The sequence below is a fragment of the Malaclemys terrapin genome, chromosome 1 (assembly GCF_027887155.1).
Source record: "Malaclemys terrapin pileata isolate rMalTer1 chromosome 1, rMalTer1.hap1, whole genome shotgun sequence".
NCBI classification, from domain to species: Eukaryota; Metazoa; Chordata; order Testudines; family Emydidae; genus Malaclemys; species Malaclemys terrapin.
In genome coordinates, this window is record NC_071505.1 from 4278048 (window position 1) to 4291101 (window position 13054).

Below are 13054 nucleotides of genomic sequence, written 5' to 3' on the forward strand. Positions count from 1 at the left end.
TATATATGTGAAATTTACTAGCGTGTACATTTATTACATGAAATTTACTAGCCAAGAAGGAAGGGCCTGACTTTTGTCTTGCTCTAAGAGCTTGTCTATAAATTCACCAATGAAGTCCCCAAAGCATTTATATTTGTTACATGACCAGATCATGTGCAAGGGTATCAGCCTGGGGCTAGAACATTCCAGACAGGCAGGTGGCTCCCATCCCATGTGCTTAGGCTATTTATATGTCATGTATGCTATGTTTCAGAAAGCACTAACGGCATTAGAGGAGGGTTTTGCATTTTGCACCCGCATAACCCTTTGCATCTTGAAAATCTTTTTCTGATGAAAAAGTCTGCTTAGAATTGAATAGCAAAGGTCCTGAGGAAGGACACCTGGATTTGTCCTGTCATGATTAACATGTAGCAAGTAAGCTGGAGAAATGTGGGCTTGGCTAAACTACCATTAAGTGGATACATAACTGGTTAAACAACCGCAAACTAAGAGTAACTATGAATGGAATGATGCAGGATTGGAGGGAGGTCTCAAGTGGGGTTCCACAGGGATCTGTTCTGGGTCTGGTGTTATTTATCATCTTTATTAATGATCTGGATGTAGGTATAGAGAGCAGACTGATCAGATTTGCAGATGACACAAAGCTTGGGGGGGTTGCCAACACTTTGGAGGATAGAGTTAAAATTCAAAGGGATCTTCATAAATTGGAGATCTGGATTACCGACAACAAAATGAAATTCAATAAAGACAAATATAAGATGCTCCACTTAGGGAAGAAAAACCAAATGCACAAATACAGAACGGGGGATAACTGGCTTGGTAGCAGCTCTGCTGAGAAGGATCTGGGAGTTGTGGTGCATCAAAACCTCAACGTGAGTCAGCAATGCGATGCAGTTGCAAAAAAGGCAACTGCAATTTTAGGTTGCATTAACAGAGGCATAACATGTAAATCACGGGAGGGGACAGTATCGCTCTACTCGGCACTGGGTAGGCCACAGCTGGAGAACTGTGTCCAATTTTGGTCACCAGTGTATGGAAAGGATGTAGAGAAATTGGAAAGGATTGAAAGCAAGCAACAAAGGGATGGAATGCAGCCGTATGGGGAAAGGCTGAAGAAACTGGGTACGGTTAGTTTGGAACAGCAGAGATTAAGTGGGGACATGATACTGGTCTTCAAATACCCAAAAGGCTGCCATAAAAAAAATGGAGAAAAGTTGTTCTCTCTTGCCACAGAGGGCAGGACAAGGGGCGATGGGTTCAAACTACAGCACAGCAGATTAAGAAAAACTTCCTAACTGTAAGGCGACACTCTGATCTCACATCAGTGTAAATCCAGAGCAGTTTCACTTATGTCAGTGGTGTCATTCCAGAGTTATGCCTATGTAGCAGGTCAGCATCTGGCCCTAAACGAGACAGAGCACAGCAAAGGATGACAATAAATAATTGGAGGTATGGCAGACTGAGAATTATAAAAGTGAAACAAGAGTGAAGGTTATTGCTACTTCCTGTTTTATGTGGTTATTTATGTGGATCCAGATTCTGCCATCTTTCCTCTGAGTAGTCACTGTTGACTTGAGGAATAAGGTCTACTTATATGGTAGAATAGGATATACTATAGAATATTCCACATGAAATCTATCCCTTTGTATTTATAAGGAAAGGAGCCAACATTTTCAAAGTTAGGCACTTAAATCCTGATGTGATTTAGGACACTTAACATGGGGAAATAGATTCAATGTGTGTAATGACCCAGCCACTCCCAGTCTCTATTCAAGCCCAAGTTAATGGTATCTAGTTTGCAAATTAATTCTAGTTCAGCAGTTTCTCGTTGGAGCCTGTTTTTGAAGCTTTTCTATTGCAAAATTGCCACCTTTAAGTCTGTTACTGAGTGACCAGAGAGGTTGAAGTGTTCTCCTACTGGTTTTTGAATGTTATGATTCCTGATGTCAGATGTAAGTATCCTCACACCTTCTTGTCAACTGTCTGGAATGGGCCATATTGATTATCACTACAAACGTTTTTTTTCTCCTGCTGATAGCTCATCTAAATTAATTAGCCTCTTAGAGTTGGTTGGGCAACTCCCACCTTTTCATGTTCTCTGTATGTATATATATCTGCTTACTATATGTTCCATTCGATGCATCCGAAGAAGTGGGCTGTAGCCCACGAAAGCTTATGCTCAAATAAATTTGTTAATCTCTAAGATGCCACAAGGACTCCTGTTCTTTTTGCGGATACAGACTAACACGACTGCTACTCTGAAACCTGTCTATATGTAGCTAGGCTCACATGTTTGTGTACATTTTGTAAACCCAGTTATTTGGAACCCTCTCTGCCTTGATAGTGTCTACCTATTATTTTGTTGTGCAAAGAGCAATAGACACAACAGTTATTTATCTGGAACACGGTATGGCTGTCCCTGAAGAAAAGGGCAGCCTCTGAAAATTGGCTGCAAAACCTTTGACATCATCCCGCTAGTCATGACTATGGAAGTTTCCTTCCATCTGTTTAAGTCTGAACTTTAGCTGTGTCTGCTCTTCTCTAGTTTGGGTTCTACGGATAAGACGCCTCCGAAGTACAATTTTTATTCCTTAGTACGGTATGTGAAACCGAGACGGATCCACTGACGAGCCCAGCCTTGATCTGAGGGTTATTCAAATTATTTTTATACTCTGAAAATGTTGAAAAAGCTTTTATTGTTTGGATGATCTCTAGTGTGTACGTTTACTGTGTTTAACAATATATCTGGTGCATGCAGGATTATTTCATGAACAGTGTAGCACAATGCGATTCTCTGAAACGTATTACTGCCACTCCCAGTGAGTCCAATGAAAGCATGAACAGAATGAGTGAAACAGAGGACATACTTTTCCATAGCCCGGGGGAGGATGAAGAGGATCAGAAAGAGACAACAACCCCATCTAATGTGTAACTGAGGAGAATATCCAGACAATACATTCCATTCCCAGCCCATTACAAAGGTTTTTCCTCATGGACTGGGCCACTCCACAGACAAATATTTTTTTTCCGTCTCTAGTCACTCTGGAGGTGTGGAACAACATGAGAGATCCCACCAAATAGCTAGTGGAGATTTGTGGCTCATGTCTTCTTAGCATGAAACCTGCCTGAAATTCATGGATAGTCATGAATCTCCCCTTTGCTAATCCTATCCAGCTGAAGCGCTGGCTTGTTGATGGATTGGCAGAATTGTACCTGTTGTTCCCATCCAGTAACTGACTGACCCCTAAATGTCCTCTAATTCTGCCTCACCCACACGGAACACCTGCAATCACCAATGACGTCTAAGACAAATGCCGTACAAGGGTGGTAAGATTAGAATATCCACGGTGTAAGACTAAATTTGATCGCGGCATGAGAAGTTTAAGCAACTCTATGCCACAGCTCTCAAGGAGACCAAGAGAACCTTTTTCTCCGCAGCCACAGCTGCTGCAAAATGTCAATCAGTGGAAATGTTTAGGATACTGCCCCACTTAAACAATGCAGATTGCCTTCAATCAGTCTCTGATTCAAGGAGACTCCTGATGCAAAATGCTCTCACCCTACTTGGGGGATGGGAGGAGATAAAAATCTGAGATAGTTTTTCCAGGCCTGAGGAAACAACATCAGAACAGTGGGCTGTGAACATGACATCTACCTTGAGCTTCTGGGATGGATCCAGGAATAGAAGGCTGTCCACAGAGCCCCAGATGGAACATGATGCTTCTCAGAATTCAGCCCATTCATTCTCACAGCAGGAAGTTGCTGAAACACAGAAGGAGATCCAAACTACCACAAACTGACCCATGTTCTTCCGGGCTGGTGAAGGCCCTGGTGCTCTGGATTGCCTTTCTACCACAGACAGTCAATGTCTCCTCTTAAGAAACAACTTATTACCCACCCTAAGACACGCAGTAGTCGCAAGGACCATCACTCACCAGCTATCACCCATGATCTAAACTCCATTTCTAAGCAACGTAATTGAGAAAGCGGCAAAGAGCTGGTTCCTTCTGCTTAAGTGGACCCCATCTAATCAAAATAGTCTCACATCACAGAAAGCACTCTTGCTTCGTGAATCAAAACAATCTTTTTATCTACAATGCTGGCATCTCCCTTTGTTGGTCCCCACTATCAATGTGCTCCTTTCTTGCCACCAGAAAGATGTCTTAGCTCATAAGCACTGACCTCATCGTAAGTTCTCTTTACAGGCCTCGGAAGTGATTTCTGAGTCCACATCTTCTAATTTTAGTTAGCAATTGCCACCTTTCCTCTCATCTCTAGATTACTGATTCAGTCTTCTGCCAGGCTGATAGTGCTGAAGGACTGTTACCAGTTGGTTGGTTGGTGGTCTCAGTGCATTATCTAGCAGATCGTTTCTGTGATGTGGACACCTGTGAACACAGATGGGTCTGCTGTTGGCAGTTTCAGTAGAGATGTAAGGACGGAATAGGTGAGAAAGACTGAGTTATTCTCTCAGTTCATACAGTGGTCTTTCCAGGTCACATTTGAAACACATAGATGGGGGAGTGAGGGAAGCTTACACTGTCTATGCTCTACCTGTTCTGTAGTAAATAGGAAGCTTCAGGCTCCAGAACTTCACCTGAATTCACCTAAACAGTTGTAATAGAATAATTTTTAGGAAGGAAATAGGTTTAGATTATAAACTTCTCAAGGTAGACAAGAAACCTGTCCTGTGTTCTGTACAGCATGGAGCATGTTGTGAATTCTCAACAAATACATTAATTTATGGAATTATCTTCCCCAGGGGCTTTTCCTCTAAGTTCCCAAAGAGGAAATTCTAGATTTCAACCCCTTTTTGTTTGTTTCCCTGGTTCTTTTTTTCCTGCTTTCTTTGTAATTTTGTATTCATTGATTTTTGTCTTTGATGCAGTGCGGCGAGCCTGCAAAACTTCAATGCAAGCAGGAACGAACGTGCTACTACCCTGGTAGTACCCCAACCTAGACCCCTCAACAAAACTAAAACACTGGCAGCTGCTCTAAGATCATTACAATGAATAAAGGTTACAAAAAACTACTGTAGCTACCAAAGGAATTTCACAACCCTTTCATAACTCAATTTTGGTTATGGGTTCTTTCTTTCTTTCTTTACTTGATTATTTACTCTTCATGGACCAAGACTCCATGTACTAGGTCAGTAGCTAGACCACCTCAGCCCACTATCTAATTAACTCTCACAAAAAAAGCTGGATCGGGCCTGGTCAGTATTTGAATGTGTTCTTTTTTTTTTTTTTAAAGTCAGGTACTGCATGACATGGAAGTTGTAAACATGCTCTTCCTTCTAAGAGTATTAAACGACATGGCATCAGGGCCATCGTGATGCAAAGCCGAATTCCTGAATACTCATGCTAAAGGTCAGACTAGACTTTTCACAAGAGGAGTTTTGTTAGCCTCATAGACTGGGCAAAATATGAGCGTGTATAATTACATTTTACTTTTCTCCATTCCCACTGCAAGTTCAATTGGACATTCGAGTCTTCTTTCAACTGTTGTGCAGCATTGCAATGCATTGTTAAACAGCCGCCACCTTTAATGTCAGAGGTGGTTCCATTTTAGTGGCGGGTGAAGTGATTTTGCTGTGTGTATCATCTCTAAAGCAGTGGTTTTCAAACTGTTGGTCGCGACCCAGTACTGGGTCGGAAATGTAAGACACTGGGTCGCGGCGGCTTTGGTCAGCATCACTGACCGGGCCGTTAAAAGTCGGCAGTGCTGCCCGGCTAAGGCAGGCTAGTCCCCACCTGTTCTGACACCGTGCTGCGTCCCGGAAATGGCCAGCAGCAGGTCTGGTTCCTAGGTGTGGGGGGGGGGGTCATGGGGCACCACACGCTTCCACCGCCCTGAGCACCAGCTCTGCACTCCCATTGGCCAGGAACCGGCCAATGGGAGCTGGGGGGGTGTGTGGGACAAGTGTCTGCAGGCGAGAGCCACACAGAGCCGCTTGCGCGCCGCCATCTAGGAGCCGGACCTGCTGCTGGCCGCTTCTGTGGCACAGCGCAGTCTGCAGTGCTAAGACAGGCAGGAAGCCTGCCTTAGCACCCCCGCTGCACTGCTGATTGGGAGCTGCCTGAGGTAAGTCTGGGCCCCAACCCCCTGCCCCAGCCCTGAGCCCCCCAAAACCCCTCATCCCCAGCCTGAGCCCAGAGCCCCTCCCATACCCCAAACCCCTCATCCCCAGCTCCGTTGGGTCACAGGCATCAAACAATTTGCTTCAACTGGATGGCCAGAAAAAAAGTTTGAAAACCACTGCTCTAAAGGATTTTATAGAGAGAGAATATATTATGCTAAGTATATAGATAATAGAATATGTTATGCTAATAAGGGCTGACTTTCACCTTATTTAAATCTCAATTTTTAGCCATATCGGGGGGGGGGGGGAGGAGAATCATGAAAAGCATAGCCTTTATGGTGCCACAAGCCATAAACCGTGAGAAATATCATTTTAGTGCTCATCTTGCCATGCGCTATGGGTGAGACATTTTTGCCCAATTCTATAAATGCACTCCAGTATACGGCCCCCACTGCTCCCAGAAATCCACTGAGTAGCCCCCAGAAAGCCTCAGCTGTACTGAACCGGTAAATAAATTATCCAACTAGCAGTGTAGAAACAATGGCTAAAAAGTGTTACCACTTTCCCCAGTAATCCGGAAAGCGCCATCTTATCAGGCAGCAGGCAGATAAGATGCCCTTTATCTGTGATGATGGGAGCAAGGACAAAGCGCCTTGTTATTCAGAAAGTGACTTTTAAAATCGGGTCACTCGTCTGAGCTGGGACGAGAACAAGACACTCCTTGGAATGTGGATAAGGAGCAGTCCCAGATGAGTGTCAGGCAAGGCCTAACAGCTGGCAGAGATTGTTTTTTGACTAATAGAGCAGACAACGCCCAAGGGGGGGGGAGCAGTCCCCAGGTATGTATGTGTGTGTTTCAGGGGATTGTTGGGCAGGACTTGGCTGAAGGTACAGCCAGGTAGTGTAGGTTGAGCAGGGCAGCCTCCAGGGGTACGTGTTTGGGGCATGGGAGCTGGGCAGAAGGCACAGCTAGGTGGGGTTGTTCCAGTGGTGGTGATGGAGGAGGACTGCCCCCAGTTACGTGTGTGTTTGGAAGGTAGGGGGCTGGGCAGCAGTGAACTGAGGGCACAGCCAGCTAGGTGGATTGAGCAGCGCCAAAACAGCCCCCAGGTGTGTTTGGGGATGGGGGGGCACAGCCAGGTGGGATGAGCAGGGCTGGGGGAAAGGGCAACCCCCAGAGGTGTTTGGGGGTGTGGAGCTGGGCAGGTGGGTTTTAGCAGGGCAGGAGGGCCAGGGCAGCCCCCCAGAGTGTTTGGGGGTACAGGGTACAGCCAGGTGGGAGGAGCAAGGGAAGGAAGGGTAGCCCCCAGATGTGTTTGGGGAGCAGGGCCAGGGGTGGGGGGAGGGCAGGCTGAGCAGGGGAGGAGGGGAGCAGCTCCCAGGTGTGTTTGGTGGTGGAGAAGCTAGGGGGGTGGGACGGGAAAGGTCAGAGGGATGGCAGTCCTCAGGAGTGTTTGGAGTGGGATGGGCAGGCCCCAGGTGTGGTGGAGAGGGGAGGGTTGAGCAGGGCTGGAGGGGCTGGGCAGGCCCCAGGTGTGGCTGGGGATCGGGGAAGGTTGAGCAGGACTGGACGGGGAGGGGGGCTTGAGCAGGGCTAGAGGAGCTGGGCAGGCCCCAGGTGTAGTTGGGGATGGGAGGGCTAAGCAGGACTGGATGGGATGGGGGGGTTGAGCAGGGTTGGACAGGCCCAGGTGTGGTTGGGGAGGAGGAGGACTGGACGGGGAGGGGGGGGTTGAGCGGGGCTGGGCAGGCCCCAGGTGTGGTTGGGGATCGGGGCTGAGCTGGACGGGGAGGGGGGATTAGCAGGGTTAGAGGGGCTGGGCAGGCCCCAGATGTGGTTGAGGAGGGGAGGGGGGGGGGCACAGGCCGGTGGGATGAGCAGGGCCGGCTGGGCGTGGGGGTGGCTCTAGGCCGGCTGCCCGGGGAGGTGGCAGGCCCGGCCGGGGGGAGCCGCAGGGCCCGGGGAGGGGGGTATTCGGAGGACCGGGCCGTGGCGGGAGGGATGCCGGGGCTCGGCAGGGCCTGGCCCTGCGGAAGGGGGCCCGAGCAGGAGGGGGAGCCTCCTTCCCGCCTCTCAGAGCGGGTCACTTCCGGGTGCGGGGGACAGGTGTGGCGGTGGCACCGGCCGGAAGCGCGCTGGGGGCAGCCGGGGGCGGTGCCGGAGGGGGGGGCTGCGCCCTGGCTGCGCAGCCGCGTATCCGCGCGCGAGGCTGGCCGGGCCTGCAGGCTCCGCGGCGGCCGGGCGGGAGCGCTGTGCGGGCGGAACGCGGTGCGCGGGCTGCACGCTTCCGGGGGGCCGCGTTCTGGGTGACACCGCCCCTCCCGGTAACGGACACGGCCGGGCGAGGAGATGGCGGCGGCCTGGAGCGGCGGCTGCTGAGGGGCTGGAGCCGGGCGCGGAGCGGCCTGTGCGGGACCCGGAGCCATGGAGGGCGGCGGAGGCAGCGCGGGGAAGCCGAGCCTGCAGCTCGTGTACCAGGCGGTGCAGGCGCTGTACCACGACCCGGACCCGAGCGGCAAGGAGCGGGCGAGCTGCTGGCTGGGGGAGCTGCAGAGATCGGTGAGCGGCGCGGCGGGGATCGGAGCGGGCCGGGCCGGGGGACGCTGCGGGGAACGGGCGGGGATCGGAGCGGGCCGGGCCGGGGGACGCTGCGGGGAGCTGCGGGGAACGGGCCGGGCCGGGCGGGCCGGGGGGAGCGGCGAGGAGCCGGGCCGGGACGGGCGCGGGGGGAGCCGGGCGGGGATCGGAGCGGGCCGGGCCGGGGGACGCTGCGGGGAGCCGGGCGGGAGCTGCGGGGAACGGGCCGGGCCGAGCGGGGGGAACGGGCCGGGCCGGGCGGGGGGAACGGGCCGGGCCGGGCGGGGGGAGCGGCGAGGAGCCGGGACGGGCGCGGGGGGAGTTGCGGGGAACGGGCCGGGCCGGGGGGAGCTGCGGGGAGCCGGGCGGGAGCTGCGGGGAACGGGCCGGGCCGGGCGGGACGGGGGGAGTTGCGGGGAACGGGCCGGGCCGGGCGGGACGGGGGGAGCTGCGGGGAGCCGGGCGGGAGCGGCGGGGAGCCGGGCCGGGCCGGGCGGGACGGGGGGAGTTGCGGGGAACGGGCCGGGCGCGGGGGGAGCTGCGGGGATCGGAGCGGGCCGGGCCGGAGGGGAGCGGCGGGGAGCCGGGCCGGGGGGAGCCGGGCGGGCCGGGGTTTTGAGAGCGCGGTTGCCCGAACCGATCGGCTGGGAGCGGGGCCTGGGGAGATCGGGCTGGGCCATGGCGCCGGGAGATCTCGCCCAGGGGGAGCCGGGCGGCGGGGCCTTGGGGGATCGGGCGGGGCCTGGGGAACGGCGCGGCCGGGGCGATCGGGGCGAGCCCGGCAGCGGGGCCGGGCCGGGCATAGCGCTGGGGGAGCTCGGCGAGGGGGACCCGGGCAGCGGCGCTTGGGCGGCCCCGGCGGAGGGCTCGGGGCGGCGAGTTCGGCCTTGGCGCTCCCGGAGCCTCAGCGCGGAGCCGGCTGGTGTTGGGGGCGGAGCTGGGGCCGGGCCCCGTGCGCTGGAGGCGGCCTGGCAGCAGGGCTAGGCCCGGGCGGAGGCCTGTAGCGCGGCCGGCTGGAGGCCTCGTGTTGCGGGGAGGCCGGGATCGGAGACTCCCCGCCTTCCCCGGGGTCTGGCTCCCGCAGCGGGCGCCGGGCCGGGGGCGGGACGGTTACTGGGACTGGGTTTCTCGGGTTCACACCACGCGAGTGCGGAGGGCAGCAGGCCGGGACTGAGTGTGTCTGCCGGGCGGGGACAGATCCGGGGCTCGGTCTCTCCCCACTCCCAGAGCGAGGGAGGGGGCTCCGGGCCCTCTCAGTGGTGGGGTGGGGGCGAGCTGGCTCCACGTGGGAGCCTTGGGCACTTGTTCTCCGGTGAGATTCCCGGCTGGCAGCCTGTCCCGGGGCTCCGGGTGCCGAACCCCCTGCTCGCCAGCCTGGACCAAGAGCAGTCTCGTGTTTTCTGGTGCGTCCCCGGATCCGAAAGGGCTTTATGGAGTCACAGGGATCGCTGCAGCCATCTGGGGTGGCGCTAGACCGCAAACAACCCTGAGCTCACGCCTGCCGATCTGTGCCTTAATACCAGCTCTTTGGGCATGGCCATATACCCTGGCCAGTGCGGACAAGTCCTCACAGTCTGGCGACTGTAGCTTATATGATCGGAGTCCAGGCTTCTTGTTGTTGCCTTCAGGAGTCCCAAATATTTGGAAGGAAAGAATCTCTTTGTTCCAGAAAGAACGGTGCATATTTTCTCCTCCTTTCTGTGTTGTCTGAAGTGAAATCAGGGATTTGGTGTTGATACTGCTTGTTCTGTAATAATGCTAGTATTTGTGACACATTGTACATGTTTGTAACAGGAGTTAAGAACGTCATGTTAAAGTATTATACTGACACACAAGCATTTTTATTACATTATGTCATACCAGTTAGAATCTGACATTCAGGAGCAGTTAACAAAAAGTTTTGCTAATATGCAAGTTGTGGTTAAAAACAGATAAAATGTATAGTTGAAGACATACAGTAAAGCAAACTAATGTTTGCTATGTATTCTAACAGTTCGGATTATCTTACAATTGTAAGAAAGATTTGATTTTTTGCGTCTGTCACTACAGGCAATTTTCCCTGCCCTGATAGCAAGATAAACAGACATGGGTCACAGCATATTACTTTAGGAGTCCACCCCAGTACTTTTCCAATTCGAAACTCCAGTGTAGCTTGGCCCTGTTGAGCTGCTGTGAATTGTGGCAGTAGGGGGAGACTTCACTTCCTCTGTTGATTGCTGTTGTGGTTTTGTCTTAATTATAATAGTTTACTCAGTAGCAGAGATGTCGTCTTTTGTAATGGCTTTTTTTAATCTATTAACAGAACTGTTCTTTATAACATATAAAAATTGCTTTGTAACTTAAATAGAGAGAAACTTAATATACCCAATTATAAATTGGCCCATGGAAGTCCCTAAAAATGTAAAAAGAACGGGAGTACTTGTGGCACCTTGAGACCTGCTACCAATACCTGTGGTATTGATCATGTATTGTATTGTGGTTGATGCTTTTCTACTCTGACTTCCTCTTCTGTCTTGTCAGTTTATAGTGTTGGTTAAAGTCTTTCATTATCTCCTGTCTAGATCCAAACTTCTGCTTTTCTTACATTTAGATGCATAACCTTTTATTAGTTCTATTGAAACTCTATGCAATATTGTGATTTTTTTCTCCTATTTTCCTAATTTTAATATCTTCTTGTTGTTTAATTGTAAGTATTGTTGAAGGGATTCCTCTCCCTCCCTCAGTATTCGGAGAAAGTTCTCAAACTATCAGGTTTGGTGGTGAGTGGTGACCTTCTTCCAGCAACCCCCAGAAAGTTCCACTAGGTTTCTAAATAGGGTTTTGTTTTTTGTTTTGTTTTTTCCCCCCCTTCTCCCCTGTAAAATTCCGACTTGGTGAGTAAATTTTTCTAGGCTTTCTTTTCTTTCAAAAAGCTCTGTTGAAACAGAAAGACCTGCTCTTCCTCCCCGAGCATTCACAGGGAAGCATACTTCCTTAACGGGGGACAGGAAAGGCAGACTTTCCTTCTTTTGCACAATCTTTGCAATGTCTGACAAGGAGGAAATGTGAATGACAAATTCTTGAGTTTACATTTTTGCTGGGATTATAAACAACCCTTCTTTTGTGTTGTGTGATAAGATGCATCGATTTGACACTGCTTATTTGAGTCCCTTCTCCCCTTCCAAGAAGTATTGGTCTGGGCTTTCTTTCTGGCAACTTCTTGGAGCCTGTCTCTGTATCTAACATGGCAGATCTAATGGCAATTACAGGCCACATTTAAGGACCTTGTAAGTGACATATTGGGCAACTCTCAGCTAATCAATAAGTTTGGAGAACTATTTCCTGGCTTCTGAATCTTCAAGGTCATTGATGCTAGACAGGGCCGGACAGTGTTATAAGACATTAGTCAGAAGTCTAAATCTATTCGCTAGAAGCCAATATAAAATGTTGCCAGTCTTGTCATGGTTTAAAGATATTGTCTTCCTGGTTTGCGGGGGCTGGGAATGGGTTAGAACCATAGAAATATAGGGCTAGAAGGGACCACCAGAGGTGATCAGGTCTAGCCCCTGGTGCTGAGGCAGGAACAAATTAAACCTAGGCCATCTGTGAGGGGTGTTTGGAGGTTTTTAAGAACAGATTGACCAATGATGCTGAGTCTCCTTTGGAAGCCTATTCTAGTGCTTAACTATCCTTATAGTTAGAAAGTTTCTCCTAATATCTAATGAATCTCTTTTGCTGCAGCTTAAGCTGATGACATTTTGTCCTACCTTCAATGGACTTTTGAGTTTTGCATGATCTTACACAGAAAGGCCACTTCCAGTTCACCCAGCTGCAAAATGGGTACCTGATCCATCGGGTTAGGGCAGTCATAGGCAGTCGGATGTGATGCTGGCCACATTGTACTTGTGTCCTTGTGTACTGTTGGCTATGAGACTTATGTGCCTTAAACGCATCAGCCCGATGAGCCATTGGCTTGGGGAAACTTTGACTTGACTCTATTACAGCATGTGACACATTTGAAGACTTGTTACCAGGTCCCCCCTCAGTCATTTTTTCAAGACTAAATGTGCCCAGGTTTTTTTTAACCTTTCCTCCTAGATCAGGTTTTCTAGGCCTTTAATCATTTTTGTTGCTTTCCTCTGGAGTCTCTCCAGTTTGTCCACATTTTTCCTAAAGTGTGGCACCCAGAACTGGGGACACACTACTCCAGCTGAGGCCTCACCAGTGCTGAATAGAGTGGGCCAGTTACCTCCTGTGTCTTATATAGAACACGTCTGTTAAAACACCACAGAATATTAGCTTTTTTCTGAACAGCGCCACATTGTTGGTTCATATTCATTTTGTGATCCGCTATGCCCTCCACCAGATCTTTATCAGCAGTGTTACCGCCTGGCCAGTTATTCCCCATTTTGTAG

General features: G+C 50.9%; 1 protein-coding gene across 2 annotated transcripts in view; it reads left to right on the forward strand.

Annotated features, from left to right (window-relative positions):
- The first annotated feature begins 8317 nt into the window (after positions 1-8317).
- The window catches only part of TNPO3 (transportin 3), an 82842-nt gene continuing 78105 nt past the window's right edge, over positions 8318-13054 (forward strand). The window contains exon 1 of one of the 2 annotated variants that reach the window (XM_054010116.1): positions 8318-8642. In XM_054010116.1, coding sequence (XP_053866091.1) covers positions 8508-8642 — 135 coding nt within the window. In that variant the 5' untranslated portion in view covers positions 8318-8507. The remainder of the gene's footprint in view (positions 8643-13054) is intronic. The other variant, XM_054010182.1, reaches the window with a different exon arrangement.